This window comes from Falco biarmicus, chromosome 20 (assembly GCF_023638135.1).
Source record: "Falco biarmicus isolate bFalBia1 chromosome 20, bFalBia1.pri, whole genome shotgun sequence".
In the NCBI taxonomy this organism is placed as follows: Eukaryota; Metazoa; Chordata; class Aves; order Falconiformes; family Falconidae; genus Falco; species Falco biarmicus.
This window is the reverse complement of record NC_079307.1, coordinates 3,454,982-3,479,411: the sequence shown is the minus strand read 5'-3', so window position 1 is coordinate 3,479,411 and position 24,430 is coordinate 3,454,982. Positions and strand designations below refer to the sequence as shown.

The 24,430-nt window shown below is 43.0% G+C and overlaps 1 protein-coding gene across 1 annotated transcript in view; it reads right to left on the bottom strand.

Annotated features, from left to right (window-relative positions):
* The window catches only part of CLMP (CXADR like membrane protein), a 45,208-nt gene extending 21,148 nt beyond the window's left edge, over positions 1–24,060 (bottom strand). The window contains exon 1 of the mRNA XM_056322795.1: positions 23,655–24,060. Coding sequence (XP_056178770.1) covers positions 23,655–23,682 — 28 coding nt within the window. The 5' untranslated portion in view covers positions 23,683–24,060. The remainder of the gene's footprint in view (positions 1–23,654) is intronic.
* Positions 24,061–24,430: the final 370 nt, after the last annotated feature.

Below are 24,430 nucleotides of genomic sequence, written 5' to 3'. Positions count from 1 at the left end.
CAATTTATCTAAGAGGTCTGACCAACTTCAAAGCATCACTGAACTCTTCCCATGTTCTTTTTCAGAGAGCTTCCTACTACAACTTGACCAACTGATTTCCTCAACATCAAGAAGTGCTTCTATCGACAGCCTTGACTCATCAAACAGGAGATGTTAAAGAAACCCTGTGAAGTGTTGAAGAAAAGCCTAGTCTGAGAAGAAAAAAAAGACTTTACTATGTTTTTCCTATCTTTTGAACAACTGTTTTGGATTTTGTTGTGATCAAATGTGCATCACCTTTCAGAGCCACTTTTAAAGCTGCTGTTGAGAATAACAGTATCTGTAGCTCCTACCATAAACTCCTGATATCTCCATTGTATCAGAATGGCTTTAGAACCACAGGATAGCAGAGATTAGAAGGGACCTCATGAGATAACTTAGTCCAACGTCCTGCTCCAAGCAGGCACTCAGTCCCTTCATCGTATTTGTGGCCCTTAGCTGGGCTCACTCCAGTGTATCTGTCTCACACTGGGGATCCTAAAGCTGGGCACAGTACTTCACATAGGATCTCACCAGTGCTGGGTTGAGGTGAAGGATCACCTCCTTTGACCTGCTGCCGACACTTTTCCTAACGAAGCCCAGGATGCTGTTGGCCTTCTTTGCTACAAGGGCACATTGCTGGCTCGCATTCACCTTGTCCTGCGGAACCCCCGGTATTTTATCTGCCAAGGGGAAAGGACATAAGCTACAGGATACAAGGACTCCAGAGCTAGTGAAGGATACAGGCATTCCATGGAAAGAGAGAGCACTGCAGGTCTGTACAGTCTGACATGAAGTGATGGAGGAAAAATTTCTACCGAATGATTTTGGGAAGACTTGACAGTGGGGAGTTCTTAGGAAATTCATCCAAACTTCCTGGCAGGAAAGCTCAAGCTAGAAAAGGACCTCAAGCCCTGATGCAGAAGTAAGGTTTTCTGGACAAGCTGCAGCTTTTCTACACCTCACTTCTGTCCTTTTCAATTTATGTAAGAAAACCTGCATGCCTCAGGGATGCATATGTAAAGCTTACAGAGGGAACAGCAAAATGATAGAGGAAATCAGAGCCAGACTTCTCAGAGGTGCACAACAAGCAAATGAGAGACAATAGACAAGTTCTAAAAAGGGGGATTCTGGTTAGGTGTTAGGAAAACATTTCACTATGGGAAGAGTCAACCACCAGAACAGGGGCTCACAGATTGTGGCATCTGCATCCTTCCAGCTGTTAAACTGGACTGGTTGAAATCCCGAGGAGGCTGAGGTAAGCTGACCCTGCTTTGAACCAGAGACCTGCAGAAATCCCTTCCAATTTATACTGTTCTATGACAAGCTCGAAGTCCTACCACAGGTCAAGGAGAGACCCATGAGACTCGAGGCCTGTTCCATAAGCCTTACACCTTCCTGCTTCACTGCAGCTTCTAGATTGCCCAGAAAAAAAAAGCATACAATACTTCTGTCCCACTGCCTTGGCTCCAGGGAAGTTTCTAAGTGCCATAGCTTGGTTTCAGCCACCATGACACAAACTGTGTACACAGCTGCTCGATTGGGGTGGTGGGGTCTTGGATGATTAAGTCCATTGTAATGTCTGGCAACCATCTGTCAGCCACGTTTACAGCGTACCCCAGCTATCCTAGCGTGTGTGGTCTGTGGGGATAACTGAGCACATAATTTATTTGGTGAATTCAACCTCTTTTACTGCTGACAGTATCTGTGAGCAGGTCACAGCTGTCTCCAGTTTCGCTCCAGTACCAGCTTTTTTTTATTTTTCTCTCCACATGATGGAAAACAAGCTGTTGTAACTGATCAGATCCATCATTTGATATTATTTCTTGATTGCCTGAACTTGCAAGTAAATACACTATTTAACTATTTAACACCAGGTTTTCCCCAATATTTAATTAGGCACACTGAATTTTGTATTTCAAAGTGCCAGAAAAATAACTACATCATTCAGTGACCACAGAAAGCAGCACAAAGCAGCAAAGCAAAAAACGTGCCTAGGCAAAACCTTAGTATTTGCACAGCACTTCATGTTATCCAGCAATGCTCTGATTTGGGGAATCAAAGCAATAACTAGGGAGCTCAAACACTCCAGTTTGCTTCCTTCATCTTCATGCCCTATTGGTGATCCTGGGAATGCGTATAAACCCAGGTCTGCAGGGAGGTACCCTCTCTGCAAGAGCCGCAAAAGTGTTTTCCCACAAGCTGAAATTTTTATATTATTGCAATTCAGTATTCCAGTGGGTTAATTTTGTCATAAAAAATTCCCAATGTTCTTGAGCCAGAATTGCCACAAAAAATCCACCAAAATATTTGGCTAGTTTCTGCAGTACTCATGGGTTTTTGCTGGTTTGGCTTCTCTAGGAAAACCCATTTTCTTTAGTAGGGGCTGACACAGCTTCTTCCCCCACTTTAAGGCGGCATTTTCAGTCAGAAGGAAGACTAGCTAAAAAACACCGTCTAACCTGATCACCCTGATCACTCTGGTCTTTCTCTACCTCCCCAAGCTGCTGTTCACCCTCATACCCTTCACTGAGGGCACGCACAGCTGCACGTCTTTAACACCTCTGCAAACCAGCCATGGAAAAAAAAAAATCTCAACTGTAACTTGTTTGCACACAAGGTACTTGTGTTACCTTGCACATCCAGAAATTTTGGATACTCAAGCTTACCTGTTACTCCTCTGGGACTTGCATATCACCAAAGAGAAACAGAAAAGCGCAAAGAAAAGGAAATATAGTATATTCGATAAAGTGTTAATTATTTACATTTTTTAAACCTTATGGACTTCATCCAGTAGCAGTCAATTAACCAGTTTCATATCATGTAAGCAAAAACATCCATAACATTACCTTCCCCTACTGGTACTCCACAGTGTGACCCATGCACATTGTATGATAAAAAAGACAAAATCGCAACCCTCTCACTGACCCTCCCCATGCCAAGACCACAATGTTCTTCTCACAGCCCCTTAGCAAACCCCCTAAGTATCACTGTTTTCAGTTTGCAAAGGAAAAAAGCAGATACTGAAAGCTCAGTTTGCCCATGGATAACTAAGGACACACTGACCAAGGTCAGAAGGAATCAGTGGCAGAGTTGGGAATAAGATCTACAATTCACAAGGTCAATCCAAATCAAACCGCCTCCAGAAAGCACAATTCTCAGCACCTCTCCTAACCACCAAGCTAAATTAACTTATGGCAGTCTTTTTACTTCTTATGAAAGTTATGTTGAATCTCCTGCAAGTTACCACTCAGTGCCAAGAAGAGGCCATGTTAAAAAAACCTATATGCCCACGGTGCCGACTTTCAAAGACTGGCACCCTATACAGACCACAGTGGGAAAGGGAAAAAAAAAAAAAAAATAATCCACAGCTCATGTTAGCTCATTGCTTCTACTTTCCAAATAGGACAGAAAGTGAAGCCAGCGCAGAGCTCAAGCTGCAAGGAGGTAGCTGGCTTCTTGCCCAATACATTGGTTCGTTTTGAGGCCCCTCCAGCTTCACATTGCTAAAAAAGGATGTTGGAAAGTGTTATACTGGAAACAAGAAACAGTGCGTATCTCTCTCGCTCCCTGCTCGGAGGGAACATCTCTAGGTAAGCTTCAGCTACCCAAAGGGAGAGGAGCAGGCTGCTCTGGTTTCACCTGACTCTTGCTTCACAAAGTACGCACAGGAATAGCGACCAGCCATCAGCCAGTACTAACACTCATCATATTCCTGGCTGCTGCTGAAGAACTTGGCCATAAGATACAGGTGTCAGGTCATACCGCACCCCCTCCAGCTCTTTGAGAAATTCCAGGTCCTGAAGAAAAACACTGTCAGTTTCTTTTTCACTTCGTGCTGGTACCACATGAGCAGAACTGGCAACTGACAGTGTTTCCTTCTGAACCTCCAGCAATTGTTACAAAACCTAAGTATTTTTCCATTATTACTAAAAATGGCAACAAAACCAATCCCTATCTGCCTCACAAAAGCCAGGTTTTCTTGCAAGACTTCTGCCTGGAACTGCCCTAGCACAGGGAGCAAACGCTCCAGAGCAACTCTATCTGCAGCTCTCCTGCAAACATCCCAGTGGTCCCCTTCATCTTCAGCCTCATGTTGCTGATTAAGAAACCAACGTCACCAGTGCTGTGATGATTTTGAGAATGACACTCATTCACCGGATGGAGACTAGAACAGCCATCTTACCCCAAACTGCTAAGCACCAAATTCCACAAAAATAGACTCTCCTTTCCAAACCAGCATCCCTTCCCCGTACAAGGTTTTGGGACCAGCGGGTGGGGAGGGCAGTTACGCAACTGCGGCAGGAACCGAGGGGGAAAATGAATGTCAAAACTTGCTAAAACATCAACCCGGGAGCCTCGTGAATTCAGTCTCTAACATCCATCAAATATGATTAATTTTAATGTCACAACATTTTAATGTCAATTGCTTTTAATGTCACTGCTTCTTATTTACTAGTGCAACCACATTTTAGAGCCGATAAGAGATTCCCCCAAAGAACTTTTAAGATCAAATAAATAAACAATCAAAAATAAATGCGACAAACACAAGCAGCATCCTGGTGCCTCCCTACTATTGTAAGGCTCTTGATGTGGTGAATCTGACTATTTCAAAGGCCAAGGCAGTCGAGAAAGAGCATCTGAGGCTTTCATGTTTAGGGCCAAATTACAACTTAGTAAAAATTTGCTTCTACTCTTCTTTTTCTGACTATGTAATTTGGCTAATTGAGGATGTCTGTTAGACATGGCAGCTTGATATTATTTACATTAGGCTAAGCCCTCAAACAAGGATATGTTTTGTTTAGATGCTGCATAGGAGTACAGAACAAAGACAGTCATGATTCTGGGTATCTTAAAATATGTGTATATTTTTATACAAACAGGCAAATTGAGACTGATGAGGAAACTCATGTAAGAGGACTTGAGACTTAAAATCTTTAGGTTATCTAGTGGCTGGGGAAAAACTGGACAGCTGAATCTCTTTTGCAAAACAACAGGGATGTTAACCGCTCACATAATTTCAAACCCATTCAAATACTGCAAATTTTAAAGCCTGTACTTTGATTCAAATTCCCCTCGTTTTATATGCTCATTGGCAGAGACCGAGAAGCAGCAGATAGCTGGGAAAAGAAACAGCACAGAACATATACAAAAAGAGGAGCAATGAAAGAACATATGCTATATCTACATATGCATAGTACTTGCTTGTTGCCTGCTACTCTGGAAAGCAATTAAAGCACCCTCCTCTTAATGCAAGATTCTGGATATACAGCAGCTATTTGAAAGTCAATTGTTTTTAAAGACTTGATTCAGACTGAAAAAACTTGTGGGTATAAACAACAGGAAAAATTGACAAACTTCTGTTTGTGGAGCTTTTTTTTAAAAAAAGCTAGCTGGAGAGGTTAACAAAGCCTCAAACCCCATGGGGTTTCTAAAAAACAACAAAAGAAGCCTCATGCATATCTTTAGAATAAATTATAAGACTGAGGATAAGTCAGGCATCTATTCTAATATGAAACTCAGATGGTTAAGAAAATACGTTTAAGCAGACAAACTAAAGAAAACATAGAAACAGGAAAGTAAGCCTGATACCTGCATGGTCTTTTTTAGAGTCTCAGAACTGACTTGGTCCACTCATCATTGATATACATTTGCCACCCCAATTTTGCACTTGCCGCCTTACTTAATGGTAATGCACTACACAGCTCTGCGAACTACTGCAGTTGTACTTCAGAATGCCTATTTTAAGCCCATAACAGTTCAATGGGACATTAAGTGCACAGTTCCATCAATGTTACCAAATTAAGTCTCAATCCATAATACAATCGTAAGAACGGAATGCAGCATTTAATAGATTTTCAAAGCCAGAAAAGGCAAGTGTTGATCGTCCAGGTTTCCAGTGTAGAAACCACAGAACATCACCATGATGTCTGCACAGTTTGAGAGCTTGCAGTTCCATTAGCATCTCTTTCCAAGAAATAGCCCTACTTGCTCCACTAATAGACTGGTTCAGTGGCACATCAAACTCCCTGGTAAGTCCTTGAATCTTTGCTTCTATCCTGCATTTGTCAAGGTTCAACTTCTAGCTACTGGCTCTTAAAGACCCCTATATTCTAGATTACAGGGCCCTCTGAGAAATTATCCAATAATGACAACAGTGGCTGTCCTGATCTTGGGCTCCATCAAGGACAGGGAAGGTTTAGCATGAACCAGACCCAGCTGTTATTTGATGTTAGGATCCAGGGCTCATTCAGAACCCAGGGTGGGATTTACACAACTGTGTTTAATTCTCTCCCTCTTCACAGGGAATCAGTCACAGCACCCTACCCCTTGATCTGGATGAACTGTCTATCATGTCATCCTTGTGTCTGTGTTCACCCGGACACATTGGTGCTCAAAAAAACCCCAAAACATTTACTATGAAAGGTAAGCAGGTAAAACGTGAGAGGTGCCAAGAGATGCCAGACAGCACATTCTGACAGAGCTTTGTGTATATCTGGCAGCAAGCACAGCCCAGAGCCATCTCCTAGTCCTAAACAGTTCACATTCCTTCCTCAAGCTAAACCCTGCTGGGCTGCATTGTTTCCACAAACTGAAAAGCAGCCTTGTGCCTGGGGTTTACTGCAGGGACCTTTACCCTGACCCAGGCACAAGCTCCTAAACAAAACACCACATTCCAATTTACACATTTCTTCTGTCCTGAACCAGCCAGAGAAAAAGGGCATGGCTGTGAGGCTGCAGGGAGATCTGGAAAGCCAACTCTTCACAAAACCACCTGGGGCTATGGGAAACTCTCCACAAAGCCAAAGCTCAAACTCCAACAGGTTCTCTAGCCGATTTTTGTTTCAATTCCTCTGTCAATCTGAGAAATGATCCAGCCTCTCTTCCCTACTACAGCAGACTCATCAGATTCACTGAAGTTCAGCAGTTCAGACCTGTACACTCAGCTAGTTTCCATGCCTTTTATTTATACTCAGATGCTGGCCACAAAACATTTTCCCCATAAAATCCCAGTAAGCTCACACTGAAACACACTTTGGGCAAATTTCCTGCATAGATCGGTGCCTTCTTTTGCACGGCAAGCTGGGTACGTGTCAAGGATGTGTATATGCTAAATATACAGTTTTCCTCTTTGCTCATAGTACTTCTGCCATGAACTTAAAATCCATTAAAGACAGACATGCAGTCACAGTGGGCTTGTAACAGAACGGTACACCCGCAGTACCAGCAAAACCAGGCGCATTGTCCCTTCTCACAACCCGAAAACAGCAAAAGCAATACTTGAGTCGGCAGTCCTTTAAACAGGCTTCCACCTTCCCCTTCTGGAGAGGTGTAGCCCCACCATTCCTGATACTGGCATCATTAAAAGAGATTCAAAGTACATAACTTCTGTTCAGGAAGACATTAGATATTTATAAGGCTCAATCACAAATTACATTAGATTTATTTCTTCAAGTATATAACCACATAATTTTCCTTAATATTCAGCAGCAAGTTTCCCATATAAGCGTGTGATTCCACATACTGTCAGTTGTGTGCTTTCTTCCACCTCCATCTAATACTGGGCCATTTTGAAGTGAAGCTGTCATTTAGATAAACTGTTAGTCTCATCTGGGCCAGTAGCTCCTACCTCTGTACTTCCATGTTTGCTCTCAGGCAGGAGGAGTCTGACTCACTGCCTGAATCTATGTAAGAAGTAAAATACTTATGAGGATTATCGTAGAGTTTCCGAGGCATCTGTCAGAGTCTGATGCAATTGTGACAGCTCATAGAACTGAGTCAAGGGCATAAATAACTGTGGTAAACCTATGGGCCACAGTAGGAAGTATGGCTAGATAAGTACATTAGCCATTTGCTGACTATAAATATCAGGAAAAATCTAGCCGGGAAAGAATCCCTTTTTTACCGTGTTCCTGTATTCTTTCCCTCAAACCAGCTCCTATTAATAGCTGTAAACAAGACAGCAGGCTAAGTGAGTATCCTATCCCTTTTCGTACCTCTTAACTCTGTAACACATGCTTATTAGATGCTGGCATTCTGTCCAGGACATGTTTTAATGTGCAAGTCTTGCACTGACAATTAACATGCCTATTTGCTCTTTGGCTGCCATATCTGGAGTGACAAGAAATACTCACCCTTCGTTTCCCTGTTTCAAGCCTGAGTTTATCCTCTCAGCCTCCGCCTCCTGTTTTTCTTCAGCCCAGCAAGCTCAGCAAATGGAAAGGCTGCAACAGCTTCGTAACACTGAAAACAGTTTATTATGCTTGCCTAGTGGAGAAGGGAAAAGAAACCCAACGGCTCCATAGTGTAGATAACAGCAGTTCATCGGCCCCAGACCACACAAGTCTTTGCGTCTGGCCCTCATTAACATCTAGAAACAAACCCAGACAATCTGTCTGCCAGGCAACGGGTCTTACTTGACATTTATGCAGAATAAGCCAAGTAAGATGTGCCCAGATGCACAGTCCAATTGATCCTCAAAGATCATTTGGGGAGATTATAGGTACCAGCACGATTGAAGCAAGTGTAATGGTATTCTGAGTAAGATTTACAGTCTGGTTTGTGGTGAGGCCAATTCCCTTGATTAGCCAGCTGCTTCTGGCACCCTTCAGGATAGAAACTGCTGGGGGGGAGGGGGGAGTGGTGCAAAGGGAGGGACATTGTCATGGGTTTGCTCAAAAATGTTTTATTCAGGCTGTTTATCCTCAAAAGAATGTTTTCCTTTTAGATTAAATTATCTGGATTCTGTTTATTCTAAACACAGGAGACAGGACTCAAGCATTTCCTCTTTTAGGAAGTATGGCTGAGTGTATTTCCTACAAAATTTATAAAGAATTGAAGTAAGGACTTGTATGGCTCCTGAAGATTTCAAACTCCTCTTCCCTAAATGCTGAAAGAGCTGACTGTCAGAGCACAGTTATATCCCACTGGCATAAAATACAAATGCAAACAGACAGCAGCTATAAGCTCTTTGGGAAGGGCAGGCTGATAAAAACCATAGTGAAACTATTTACCAATACTCTGCATTGTTTTGTCTGAAGACCATAAACCACAATAAATAATGAAACATTTCCCTTTTTACAGATGGGGAAACCAAGGCTCCAAAAGGACTTGTACAACCACCTACTGGGATTACAGTTGAGATGAGAAGCTAATGAACAACAGATCTGAACCTTACCAGTGAAAATTTTCATTCCAAAAGACTAGAGTCACCACCGGAACTGGAAGCAAAACCACAGATTCCTGTCTTCATCTCTCACAAACAATTCGGACTCTCGTGCTATAAAGATACTACCAAGTTTTATATGCCATTTTACAAGCATGGTCACCCTGTACTTTCTACAAGAAATCTCTACCTACACCAGAAGCACAAGGGAACTGTGCTCAGTCTTCCAGGAGACCAGAAAGCCAGGTAATGAACAAAGCTCCCCTGGCCATAAGGCCAGCTTGTCTCGATGGTCATAGCACAGCTCAGGACTGATGCAAGTCTAATGTTTCAGTATCTTTAATCTCTCACAGCTGCCTAAGACATTCTCCCTGGCATCTACTCTGAATGTTCATGTATTATGTACTACTTCTGGATTGGAAGGGGACACAGAGACTATATGAACAGTGACTGCTATTCAAAATGTCTGCAGAAATAACATTTATCTGCTACATCAAGTCTTCCCTATCTGCATAGCGTGAACATAACCGATGGTGCATGTTTATAAAGCACGCATAATCATTACCTGCTCAATCACTGCTGTTACAATGCATGGTTGGCAGTAGCTGCCCATTCTGTGGCTCCACCAGCTCCTTGTACTTAGGAGAATTCTTCATGTTTTGTTTTTAATTCTGCATCATATTCAGGCCCTAATTTATGCATATTGGCTCAGGATATTTTTCCTTTCTTTTACATTGTCAGTCTGCTTGCCACATCCTTGCTGAAGGGGATTCCTCACTAAGTCCTTCTCTTGGTAGGGCAGGATGGCCTCTTTTGCTTGAGGATTATAGGCTCTGACAGTGCTGACACAGAAAAATAAAACCCCAGAATGATTTAAAGCAATGAGCAGGGCTATTCCCTCAAGATCAGGAGTATATAGCTACTCCTGTCCTTTGCTCCTATAACTCAGACCCAGTCTAAACCTGGCTACTCATACACCTTATCCAGAGAGAGCGAGTCAGGGACCCTTTAACAGTCTCTACCCTATCATGCACCATTCACTTGCTGATAAGATTATTGCTGATAAGATTATCAGTCTTTAGAAACAAGTAGATCACATGCTGTGTCTCCCCTCCATGAATCAAAGCATTTACGGCCCAGTGTCACAACAGAAGTCATATTAACTGGGGCTGGGACATGAAGGCATAAAGGGATGAAGAGACTTGAGTATACTCAATAAAAGCCAAGAATGTCACAAATCTAAATCTAGGGCAATTAGATCATACTGCCAAGGCAGACCCATACTGAAAGGGTGCTAGAAGACATCTTTTCAAGAAGAGGGCATTGAGTGAGCTCAGTTCTGATCTACTCTACACAGATCTTCAGAAAAACATGATTTATTTGCTTTAGTGGATTTTTTTCTCCATTCTGCTTATACAAGATCATCATAAAAAATGAAGAAGCATTTAAATCAGCAGCAAAGATGGAAAAGCAGTGCCAATTCCTCCCTGAACAAGCTCCTCCCTTGCAGGAACAGGAAATTAATTTCCCTTCCAAGGGCTAAAGATGTTCCTGTGCCAAACTCACTACACCAGGTGCTTTCAGTGTATAGAGCTTTTCCACCCCACTGCTATGACACTGCCAGAATCTGGCGATTTACAGCAAACATCCCAGACCCCATCAAAGGCTTATGAAGTCCAAAACCACAAGAGAAGATACGCATAGAGCGTTAGAAGAGCTTCAGCATACTCAAAGGATGTCTCGTTGCCTTGAAGGACGCCAGAAGTTGCCGTTTCTCTGGGTAGGTTAGGTTTTTCCACGCACAAGGTTGCAGAAAAGGAAATACTGAGAGGACAACCCTGAGGACAGGGACTAAGAGGAAAGCTATAGCCAGAAGCAAAGCGTGCTGCACATGGGGGTTTGCAGCACATGGTATGATGCTAAAGGCTGCAACTCTGCTTTGTGAGTAGGGAAGACAGGCAGGAGTGGCACAGGAAGGGGCAAGGCTCTCACACATGTCATATGCCATTGCAAAATGATAAGAAGTATTTGAATTCAAAGGATTCTCCTCAGGGAAGGGAGTCTTTGCCAAAGTAAAGGACATGCCTCCGCCCAGCACAGACTCCATTAAGTGACAGTTTTGAAGTATATGGAAAGTGCCCAGAATAGCTGTTTCAGCAGTAGTAAATCACTTACAGCAAGCAATTGTGGTTTTTCCTGTTCACTTAACATATTTCTGAGCTAAGGTAGGGTGTACCATACACCAATATTACATTCTGTAAAACTAAGCATGCATGAATTATCAGTGCAAACAGAATGGAACAGGGAGCAGTGCACATCTTCAGTAGCCCTCAGAGAGCCACTAATAAGGGAGAAAAATGACAAAATGCCAATATTGTCTAAGGGGCTAGTTTTAAAAAAATATCTTCTACATGCATGAATAGTCAACTGCTCTCCCCATCTTTTTGGTTAAAAATGTTTCTAAGGAGAAGGTGAGAGGTAAATAAGAGAGAATGAATCTAAGCAACATTTTCCTTCCCTTTAAAAAAAAAAAATAGTGTACAAGTTGTTCTGGAAGCTGAGAAAACCAAGGGAAGAATATAGCGGAACAGTATTTATAATTTCCTATATTTAAACGTCTCCTTATGCAAAAGGACTGATGAAACTATGAAGGCATCTTTGACGATGCCCAAGTACCATACTTTCAGAAAGGTTTCTAAAGGATCTGTGTTCAAGGCCTAACAGATAAAGCTCTGCAATTAGTCCCGAGTACTGGGCAGAAACATCTGGTGCACAGCACCCAAGGTGCGGCACAAGTCTGCTCCATGCTATAGTAAATCTCTTCTGCTAGCCACGCCAGCATTGACTAAAAAGAAGCACAAGGAGCTCAGGCAAAGATAAGGAGAGACACTGTAAGAACTGAATCCAGAAATATTCCAGTTACTCAGAAGATATACAGTCTTGGTGACAAACTGTGGGGAGATTGTTACCACCTGAGGCCTTCAAACCACTCCTGGCTGACTTTCTGAAAGAGAGCTTTTACTCAAGTGATTGAAATGAATGCAAGTGTATGAACAATTAAATCCTCTGCCCTTCAATATACTCCAGCAATCTTCAACGCTGCCTGTGATTTCCTTCTACCTTTGAAGAGGGGCAGCGTTCTGTCTGCAACGCTGCACGAAAATCCCTGTCAGTGTGTGTACATCAGGATCTCAAAGCTTTCTCAGATATGCCTGTAAGATAGATTTCCATTACATTTTCTTCTGTGGCTTTAACATGCTAAAATCCAGAGATGCTGAGAAGTCCAATAATCCTAACTGCACACTACAGGGTTGCTCAGTAGTTAAGACCATTAGCAAAGTCTAACAACCTTGCTAGCAGATACTGCTTTGTGATCCAGCCAGAATAAGCTCAATGTACATAAGCCCACAATAAGCGAGCACCCTCAGCACCCTATCTGAATGGTTATTCAGATGTTTCATATGTCCAGGTATCTTGGGTTCCCAACTTTTCTTCCTTGTCACTACATGAATTTATGCTCTAGAATTACAACTGGTATCTGGCTGGTTTAGACAGCAAGCAGGAAGAAAACTAGTTTTAAGGCATTCTGCGTTGCTTTGCAAACTTTTAAGTCTACAGTGTTGTAGGGAACAACAAAGAAACAGTCCCTGCCTCAGAGCACTTACAACCCAGAAAATAATATCCTAAATAGTTCCATCTGGTGCAGTAAGACCCAGTTTGTTCCATTCACATTCTCGTTTTGGCTTTCCTCCTCTCTCTGGTGCTTTCACAGAAGAGGGGCAGGGGAAGATGCTCGCTGACAACTCGAGAGAGAAAGAAACACTGCAGAGCCTCCATTGCATTCAATGTCTTTTACTAATGGGTATGTATTCATTGCTATCCCACAATGGAAGCAACATGCCCAGGGCATTACTAAATAGGAAAAAGATGCAAGCTCAAGTAATTAGAGGGAAAAGTATTGTGCAATGCATGATCATTTAGTTCCGAAGCAAAAGCAGCTCAGAATTTTGAACTTCTCTTGTACCAGGTCATATCGGGTCTGAATTAACTAACAGCCACAGAATTGTCTCTTCTGTTTCCTCCAGGGGTAGCCTTGGGCTAAATGGAAGGAACTCTGACAAAGCCAGACAAGCTGGGATCCATTTGCCACACCGAGTGGCACTGATGGGAAGACTCTTCACCCATTAAACTAGTGCCTGACATGTCTTAACAGACTATCACTTTGGACTTCTGCAGCCCCATTTCTACAGTGATTTCAAAGCACTTTATAGCTCATGAGGTTACTACATCTGTGAGTGCTATTACACTTTGCAGAACAGCAGCTGGGGCACAAAGCAGATGAAACCAGCATTTTCAAAAGCACCCCCAAAAATTTGAATGCTTAAAGGACATCCAACAGCACACAGTTGGTGTGACAAAGCTCATGTATCCCTAGACTTGCATCTTCAGAAGTACCGACCCTTTATGACACTTGAAAGGGAGACACTCATAACTAACAGGCACTTAAAAATGGAGCCGGCATTACTAGATCACTGAGTCACCAGCCACACCAGGAAGGGAATCTAGACATCCTGAATGCTGCTTGGACCAGAAAGCACTTGCAATTGCTTAAAGTTTCCCTTTGGAAAAAAAATAAGGTTAAAAATCACAGCATTTGTCAAGACAAAAGCTTTGCTTTGTCTGGGTAAGATTCCCTTTGTCTCCAAGCAAGGGCTTGAAACAATGGAAATAAAGAGGGGGTTTGCCCACAGCACAGACCACATCAGAACAGACAAAGCTGTACTGTGGAAACATCCATCCAGATCAGATGGATTTGGTAGAACAGTTCCAGATGTGAAATGCTGGGACTCCTAGGGGATTAGCACCAAGCTCTCTGCAAATGCCACCTCAGTCACATTCTGTGATGGATGTCTGCAATGGATTTGACCTACTCCAGGCATTGAAACAGTAAATGCCACAAGAACAGAGCTGATTACCAGGAATAACTTGAAGGTTTCAGAACTAGGATAATGCCAAATTGCTCATTTGGAATTGAATTTCTGAACTTTGCCGATGAAACGTATGGGCTTGCTTTTTGCTCAGGTGGCAAAAAATACACAGAGTTCGTATGCTATAGCAGCATCAGTTCTACGAAAAGGCACACTATTCTTCCATCACAGGAAAACAGCTGAGGCTGGCACAGGCAGCTCTGTGACATCCAAGCCCAGGCAGACCAGAATAAACACTACTGCCGCTTGAGAAACAACAACAGGGGATTTATGGCAGTAACAGTAGTAAGTAATCACCAAAACTTCATTCAGCCAGCTCACCATTACATGTCAGGGTAGTAGAGGGTCAGGGATCCTCAGACATCCCATGAAGCTGCATGTTCATTTGATGCTGCTTTCAAAATTGCTCAGGTCCAGCACGGCAATGCCATTGTAAATTGACCCAAGTTCCTAAATATCTAGCTTCTAACATCAGACCAGGTCTGCTGCTCATCATCTATTAGTACAATGTAAAACAGACTCCCTAGTGTTTGCAGAGCCTTGATCTTAGCTGGGGCCTTTAAGGACTACTATAACACAAATAAAGCAAGTAGTTGCTAATAATAACCCCTACACCCAGCAGGCCCAGCTTCACTCACCGCCTAGTGCAGTATGACTAAGGAAATGAAAGGCTTCACTAAATGTGATTGAAAGCTGTGACACCATTTTAAGGCTGTTTCTACACTTGAGCAGTTTGAAGTAACGCTATTAGAGACATCTCAAAATTAGGTAGTGGTCCAGCTTCCATTGGCAATCACACATTGTTTCATTTTTTGAAGGACACAACAGCTCATAAGACTACTGCTGGTTAAAACACACTGCACCAAATTCTGCACTTCATGTACAAAGAAGTCAGTCATGTCCCCCAGCACTCTCATTTCCCATTTTGAGCACACAAAGCTGTTAGCTTTCCACGAGCAGTACTTCTGCATGCTCATGTCTTACAAGACCCACAGAGCATTTAGCAGACGTTCACTGAAGCTGCATGTTGTTGCACTGAAATGAGTCCTAGTGCCAGTTAATGCCTGGGGAAAATGAAGCAATTTCCTTAATATTACTCAACAAGGCAGGATCCACAGCAGGATTCCCAGCATCCCGCCAGACACTGGCCTCAAGTCTCACTTCAGCAGATTTGCTCCGGAATTACCCTACCACAACAGCGCTCCAAATCTGGCTCTGTACCTTTTTCTGCAGAGGTTTGATAAATGGCCCTTTGTTCAGAAAAAAAAAAAAAAAAAAGCCCTGATGTTGGAGAACGTGGCTCCTTTTTCCTCTTGTCCCTGGAATTGTGATTGGAAATAATTGGAAGTGTCACTGGAAGTAATCAGAAGTGACAGTCCCTGGGCTATAAGGCTTTTGCTTCAAGTCTAACGATCCCCCCGCAAAACAAAACCTAAATTTAAACAATGAAGTCATAAAGTGATTTGCCTTCAAGGTTGAAAACCCTGCAATTTTATTTTTTTTTTTTAAACAAAAAAAGAAGTTCCTGACACTGTTTAAATTCAATATTCAAGGCTTGCTGTGCTATATTAAAGACTTCCCCCTGCACACACAGAAACACCCCACCATTTCCTGGTACTCTGCAGCCCTACCCTACAGATAACATTTATCAAGCCTTTAAGAAACAAACAAACAAAAAAAAATAGCCTAAGCAGTCTGAGGTGAGAGACTCAGCCAGCACACCTCTCAAATATTCCAAATACTGGAAAACTACCCAATTCCAACATTTTTGCTGAGGCACAAAGAGGGAAAGGAAACTGAGCCACGTTTTTTCCACAGTCCAGTTCTGGAAAGGCCTCTTTTACCAGCCCAGTTTGTACTAAATGCCATCCAGACACATAAAGACAGGCAGTTTCTGCTCAAAAGAACTTACGGCCTAAATAGCCAAAGAATAAAAGGCACAAGGCAGTGGAAAAAGAACTACAGGACCAACGTGACTTGCCAAGGCCTGGAATAGAGCAGGGAACTGCACCCAGATTCTCATCCCATGCATTGACCACTCCCTAACGCTTTCCTGAGCTGTTGCTTTTTGTTTTACCTTCACGTACTCCAGCAAAGCATCCCATCTCCCTCCACAAAACAGCCTTTGGGAGGCATTTCCACTGACAATATTACACTTGCTATGCCACTGCTCCTCGTTTAAAGATTATAAGGAGCAGTTCAATTTTTGAGTGAACGTTGGTGCACCTACTTTAAGACAGACATACAAATATTCCCCTTTGTCAAAAGCCAGAGGGAAGGACGGGGATTCCCGCCTACCGTTTAGTGTAGCTGGCTTCCAGGTTCTGCTTTGCCAAGCGGCTCAGCACAATGGACACCTTAACTGCAAGAGATTACTCCACAGGTGTATATGCTAGCTACAAAAACTAGCTTTTTCTCTTTCATTTGCAGAACAAAGTAATTCAGAGACTAGTCACACACAGCCTAGAATTTCCTTTCTGCCAGGGCTCTCCTGGTAACACAGCAGTCAATCACACCACAAGCGGAGTTTCTCAGCATGTTGGTACCAAAAAGCCATTAATACTTTATCAAATAGCTTATTACAAAGTAAGGATAAGTCCCTCCAGATGGCAGCTGAAGGACCTCAGAGCTTGATAAATTGTAGCTGATGTATTCAGCTGTCTGTCAGTGATGTGCCCCTCACTGCTTCTACCCACATTTGAGGATATATTAAGAGGAAAATGGCTTTAAGTTAAAGCTGGAAGGGTTCTAGGCATGTAACTGCTACCTTATCCTTAGGCTCTGTGCACCCACCTGTGACTCGCTTCCTCCTCTGTTATTAGATGGGCTTTACATACTTCTCTACCCAACATGGTCCTGCTAGACTGTTACCCAAAGCTTTATGTCAGTGTGGCACTCACAAAGCACGCTACAAAAGTAGCAGCGGTGCAGTGTTATGGTAGACCAAATGCAGTCTACTCATGGTCATCAGTTGCCTCTAACTGTGCATGCTCCATTTCAAAAGACTGTTTCCAGGAGAGCAGCCTCTCTTCTGCCAATGCATATTATAAGCACAACAGAATTTTCACTGACCTTTTCCTACCGAAGGCAATTAAACTGCAGGCATCAAGCTGAACTTCAACCTTTCTACCTAGTCAGTTGGGAACAAGTCACATACAGTAAGGCTTCATACTTATTTGCCAGCCACAAAAATGGATGTCAGCTACACAGGAGAAGATACAGGCTGAAAATATCCTGTAATGTATATTGATTCCTGTAGGATAGCCATTCTGACATCATGAATCTGGGTCTGGTCCATTAAGAGAAATGCTGAGTTACAACATTTGCTTTTTTAAACTGCCAAATGCTTTCCTAGATTAGATGAAGAAACAGATGAGGACAGGACTTGTTTCCTGACCTTCTATCACCTTCACCACCCTAGTACACACCTTACAGTTGCTCAGTCTTCTTTGCAACTTGTTGGAAAGAAAAGGTAGAGCTGCCTAATGAGTCACCTGAAGAAAACAGGGTACCAAAAAAGTGGCTTGAGAAAAGCCTAGCAATGGTGTTTTGCTGAGGCAGGGCAGTAGCCATCCTCCTCACATTGCCCAGTTGCTATTTCTAGTACCTAGTGAGCTTCTGGGAAAAAGGACCAGCTTTATTCTGGGGTGCTAACCCACTGCTAGAGCTCCCAGTCACTATTGCATACACTTTCTCTGTATTCTGCCCAGGAAAAAGCATGGTTTAGGCAAGGTCTGAACCTGGCAGAGGTGGGCTGTTATTCCGCTCAGCAACTCTGAAGCAGCAGACTGAAGGAAGGAGAGAGGCTAAGAGATGAACAAGATATCCTCCTCACTTCTATTGACTTTCCACCACTTCACACATTTTCCATTGTTGTGCTTCCTGCACATCCATTTCTGCATCCTCCGCTATCCTGTCATTTGAGTATCTATTCACAGACCTCAATGACCTGACTTCACCCTTGGGTTTTTGCTGGGCTACTTCTGTAAACTATTTCTAAAAACAGATGAAGAAACAAAACAGCTTGGGGGATGATGATGAAAAAACAACCAACCAAAACAAACAAACAAAAAAACCCAAAAGACCCATTCATCTTTTAGACAGGACACCACCAAGTTCCCGCTGCACCCAAAGTAGCCTCTTTTGTAACATGTTAGTGCATGCAAGACATGCACAATATTGTGAGCACATAAGCCAAGCTTTCTCTGCAAGTGTGCAAAATACATTAGATACACAAACAACGGCTACTGCCTTGGCTAACACAGGGGACTGATTTGGCTAGAAGTCTAAGGTATAGTTTGATGAAGGCTGTGGGAACTATTTCAGGAAAGGCACAGAAAGCAGCTTGCAACACCCCACATCATTGGTACTAGATGTACGCTTGCAATTTAGTATGGTGTAGCAAGCACATTTACACACAAGATTTTTGAAACACACACAAGGCTTTTAAGAGTGACTGTTTACATTTCTTTTCAGGCAGTTCCTGAAAACTAAAATCCCAGACTGCAAACCTGCCTATAAAGCCCTATATTTGCCTTGAGGAAAACAGGGGCCTTTGTTACGATCCTGAGGATAAACATCAGGATATCTCCAAGCCAGTTGTGCAATGACATTTACGGGAAGCTTGTGCTGCTCTTACACAAAATGTCCTTCTGAAGTGGGCCAGAGTACCCTGCAGAAACAGACCACTAATTCTGCGTGGTGGAGACAAGGTCCAGGGTAGGCACAAAGGCAAAAGGACAGTTGTTTTCCATGGGAAATTCAGAAAAGTTGCCTTCCCCCCATCCCCAGCTCTATTTCCATTAAATAAATTCATCTTCAGAATTTCAACTCTGCTTTGGCATGGTGCTTCTCCTCACTCCGGAAGGTTACCTTTTTTCTCTCCTTTTCTTGCTTGTGGTAAAAGGGAAAAACCAGAAAGGATAAAAATAACCCCCCAAATAAACATTTTTATTTCCTAGATGCTAAAATCTGAAGTACTTCATGCAAAGCAAAGCACTACTAAAGAAAAAAATAGGACATGCCTCATCAAGTGTCTTGACAGAAAGCATTTGATACAAACCACCCTGGCTTTAGAAGAATCTTAGTGTCTCACGAGGAGCGTTAACCCTGATATCCCACCAGATAGCACTCAATTATGTTTAACTCCTTTGAATTCCCCCCGGCGTGCCAAATGCACACACTGCTTTTCTTTGCTCCCGTTCCTTACATATTCCTAGAGCAGTGTTCTATTCAAGAGCTCTTTGCCCTGTCCTACAACTAAATTCACACTATTATAACAGGCTGAACCTTGCGCACAGTTGATGTTTTGTTGACTGCTCTTGGAGTTTTCATGACAAACAAGTTGTCAGTTATCAATTCTAGGAAGCTGTCTTTGGGAAAATAGTCTTTTGAGCTAAATACAGCAGGAAGTTACCTGCATTCCTTCAGAATCCACCAACACAAAGAGAAGGTGAAATCCATACTAAAATCACATACAAAACCCCTTTTCACAGCTACAGAATTTTCTTTTTGTACTCCACTCCTGGAGCCAAGGCTGATTTTGTTAAGTGCTAAAAAAACATGGGGCAAACCCCTTGTTCCACCAAGCTTCTAAATACACCATGAAACAAATAGGGAAAGGCAAAAAAAAAAAAGAAACATCAGAGGAGTCATGGGAAAACTAGGAAATAGCAATCATATTATATACGGTTAGTAAACACAGAAATTTGGGAAATACCTGGAAAATCAACAGAGATATAAAATCCATTGGCTTAGTTTTCAGGTTGTTTAGAACAATCCCCTTTGCTTTTTACTAGTTCCAGGTAGAAGCATACCACTAAAATGTAAAACTTCCCAGTAACCTCACTGAGAGCAGGAGTGCTTTTTTATAAAAGCAAACCACAACGCTACAGCAGTTCTTGCCCTTGCTGGAGTGTAGCATTGCAAGGATTTAAGGAGAAGGATCTCAAGGAGATGCGATAGGGCACGCTGCAGGTTGCCTGCGCTCTTAAAGCGGGAGAGAAGGCCAGAGTCAGTATACTAGAGCACAGCCCCAGGCTGACCTACCACTGCTGAATGCTGCAGAGCCGCTTCCGTATCATCACGGATTTTCAAGCCAGAAGCCTGGTGAATACCTAGGCGAACGCATGCTGTCAGACCCGATTCCTCATGCCAACAGGCACTGGAAGGATCTGCACCATAACCTTTTTCCCAGTGCAGTGAGACAATCTGAGTGTCTTGGTGTTCAACACAGCCGCTGTATTCCCCTGGGACAGTGCTGTAAGAGAGCCCTTGACTTCAGAGCTTAGAGGGCAGAGCTCAGCTCCATCAGTACAGAAGGTACTTCTGCTGCTACAGTTGCACCCACTCTAGCCACATCATCCCAGTATAACATACTCGTCATACACTGAACACTTCTTTGTTAGACAATCGTAAGTCACATGCAGCGTGCACAATTGTGAGCAACGCCTAACACTAACAAAGGTTCGCTGCCAGTAGCAGGACGCCAGATAGCCGGATGACTGATCTGGCTTGGCGCATCTGCTGCTTTGGATCTTGAACCCATCAGTTTCCAAAGGGCAAAAGCACACACCTGCCAACAAGTGAAGAAAAAGCGCTCAATATCAGCATCAACACCAGGCATACAAGCAGTACCCATGTGAACATATTTGATTAAAAGAAAATTAACTTTTTACTTTGTTAGAAAGCTCATTAAAAATATTCAAAAGTGACTTGGAGGAAGTGAAAAAAGGCAAAGGAGGCTTACAGCACCTGAAAATTTAAACCAATTCAGTAAGACATTTAAATGAAAGCAGTTGCTATTTTTTTACTGGCTGAGAAATGCAACACGCTGTTATAAAGTTTTTACACTCAGAAGTGAAGAATCACAGATATTTCCCTTGGGATTTTCCATTTTGATTTTCAAGAGTGCTGTGTTTTACACAAGGAGTTTGAAACAATTTTAAAACAATTTGAGCTGTGGACTGAGAGCAGAATCAGATGTCAAACACACATGTAGGCACACACATTAGCATACATCACCTTCCACCCTTCACTCCTTCCTGCTTCATTTACCTAGGCTTTACTATAGAAGTAAGCATGGTGATGCTGTTGCTCACACTTAGGAAAGTCTTTCATCTTGTCTTGTTTTAAAAGTCTCCTTAATACTAATGAATTTTCATTTCCTGTCTCCTCACACAGCTGTTCACTTGCCCCAGAGAGGTAAACAGTGCAAGAGACGAGGTCTGTATATATTAGCCATGCTGTTAGTATGCCTGATAATGAAAACGCAAACCAGGCAGCCCTCCTTTCAAGTTTGCTTGGCTTCTCTAAACCCTTTTTTCCAGTCTTTCTTAATCAGCAAGAAAAACAAGCCATCATTGGCACTTCATAACTTTTTACTGCAGAAAATGAGCTGGACTTTCCCTAGCTAGCAAATCAGACTCCCCATCCTCTTTGTTGTCAGGACAATCTAGGAACAGGGAACCACAACACTTCCTTCCTTTTCCCTTCTAATATTGGTGCATGAAGCTAGATGCAGAGCAGAAAGTGCAAGTTATCTGATGACAAGACAGGTAAAGCAAGGGCAAGACAAGGGGCAGTTCAATGACTAACATGGTACCAGGGAACAAGACATTCCAGGTTTTGCTATGAGCTTTGGGAAGCCACTCGTCATCCAAGCATTGGCGAGGGGAGGACAACTACAGAGGCTGAGAAACTTGACTCATAGATGAGGGCAGGGACCATCTTTTGGTTTGTGTTTATGCATTACCAGCATAGTGGAGATGCCTAGATGCCAAACGCAAGAATAACGATGATAGAGCCCATTGTGCTTTATAGATAAAAGCAGCACTAGTCACGGGGAGGTAACTTGTCATTACATCACAGCTAAAAGCACCTTTTCTGTGGCAGCAGCTTACTGCTTCTGCTCCAAGCCTTCAACATGGAATGTTCAGCAGCAGAAAAGGGTTGGTGGATCAAAGACTGCAGCTCTCATTAGACTCCATCAGTGAGGTAAGCAGCCTACCCTTCTGTCTCCCAAGCTCCGCAGAGCCACTTTCCTGGCCATTTCCGCAGGGCTGACCCAGCCCAGACACTTCTGGCAGAAGCCTATCTGTTCTTCCTAACCTTGCTGTCTCATTTCCTGGAGTCTTCTTGAAACGCTGTCTCCACCATATTGAGACATAAATGGCCAGGGCAGATGTGCAGGGGTTCAAACTGCTGCCCGCACTCCCCTGCAGATTCTGCAGCATGTCCAAGCCCCCTGTCACATTCCTACAGATAAAACCTTTGCTAACATCAATCCTCAGAGAAAAAACCACCACCACCTTTTGTACAATTTATTCAGCAGCTCTACAAATGCTGCCTGTCTTTGATATCTAGGCATCTGGCTAGTCTGTACTCCACACCTGTGAGACTTAAGGAACTGGGCTGTCCCCTAAAACATTTCTTTATAGCTGTCCCCCCCCCCAAAAAAAAAAAAAAAGTCTGTTCTACCTGTGCCCAGCCACACCAGTTCACCACCTTGTGGGGCTCAACTCTTCCCAGGGAATCGAAGACCAAACCACTTTTTCCACACCTGTGCCACCCAGGTTCCTGGGGCACGGGAAGACACAGGAATCGCAGCTTTTGCCCGACCACAACAGATTTCAAAGCTGTCTGCCTGTCAGCACGATCTGGTGAGCCGAATGGAGACAGCAGCTCACTCACCACATTACAGTGCCTCTGGAGATGCAGAAGCCCAGGCTGCTTCCGAGCCAGTCTCACAAGCCCCCTCAAAGACCTCAGGGCTGCAAACTCTTTTCTCCATAGGCTATGGCTTTAACAAACAGCTCTCTTCAGCCCTTCTGCCCTCACTCTAATGTCTCCTTTCCCATTCTCCACTCCTCTCCTATCCAACAGTCTACCTCTACCTCTTTTCTTTCTCCTTTTTCAGCAGCCCTCTTTCTTCCCATTTCTTGCCTTCCCCCTTTATCTCCCTTCTCCCATCCTTCTCCCCCCCAGCTCCTCCCTCTTGCACTTCAACACATCTGTTTCTAATCTTAGGCATCAATTGGAAACAATACCCCCTTTTTATTTTAAAATCTCAATGTTAAATGCCCAAGCAAATCAAAACAGAGTTAAACAAATTTGACACTATGCCTGAAACAAAGACATTTTGTTCACCTTGTTTTGCTAAAGACATTCAAGCCCCTCACTAGTTCATTGCTTAAAAGCGCTGTCTTCTTTAAACAAGAAACATACATTCCAAAATAAGTCTGTTTAACCACCACTTCTAAAAAATGAATCCAGATATTAAAAGATCTCTGGCTATCAACCTGCTAATAAAGCAACAAGAAAAGCATCAGAACCCAGACGACACCGAAATTGGAGTTTTCCATAAAAGTTTTTTTCTTTACAAATCCCTTTCTCTAGCTCATCAGAAATGAATTTCAGTCATGCAGAGAGGGCGCGTGGAAGTTTGATTAAAAATGCTAAACAAAACCAAAGAGCCAACCTACCTAAAAAGAGAATTGAAAACGCAGACATTCCGTCTCCAAGCAAGAGGGACTTTTCCTCCCTTTTTCTTCCTTTCTCCCAGGAACAGCAGGCAGACCTGCACAGGATTCAAAGGAACGCCTCTGGAATGCACTGAGTGTAATTGCATCCATGTGCCAGAAAAATAACCAACTTCACTCTTTCTTCCCTTCTGCTATTCATCTCCTTGTCCATATTCCATCCAGATTCTGCAAGAGATTTTAGATCTCTGCAGCTGTAAGTTCAGGCCTTTGAGTTTCTGGAAAAGAAGACACAGGCAGTGCAGCAAGGAGTTCACATCTATGGCAGCATCGAACAATTTTGCTTGTCTGAAAAGGAGAGAAGCAGGGGAAAACACTGTGCTCAATGTTCACCACATGGCTGCCTCCCAGAAGAGCCCCTCCCTACCATCAGCTGGGATTAATAGTGAAGACCAGTCATGTGGGTGAGGTAGAGCTAATTTCTAGCAATACGATATATTTACCTTGGAAGGAGAAACAAGAGGATTTCTCTAGTGCCAAAACAGTTAAGTTTGGAGGCAGTAAAGATCCAGCATGGAAAAAAATCAGATTCGTCACTCAAGGGCTAGAGAGACTCTCGGAAAAAAGCACACATGCTCTTCAGAGTGATAAACACACTCACATGTGTACATTATTCTCTTTTGTAGCTAGTAAATTGCAGAATTAAAGCTTTTAGTATTACTGGAAAACTTACTCTGTTTGCTTCATAGCTTCCTCTGAATTTCTAGGGGAGAAAAAAA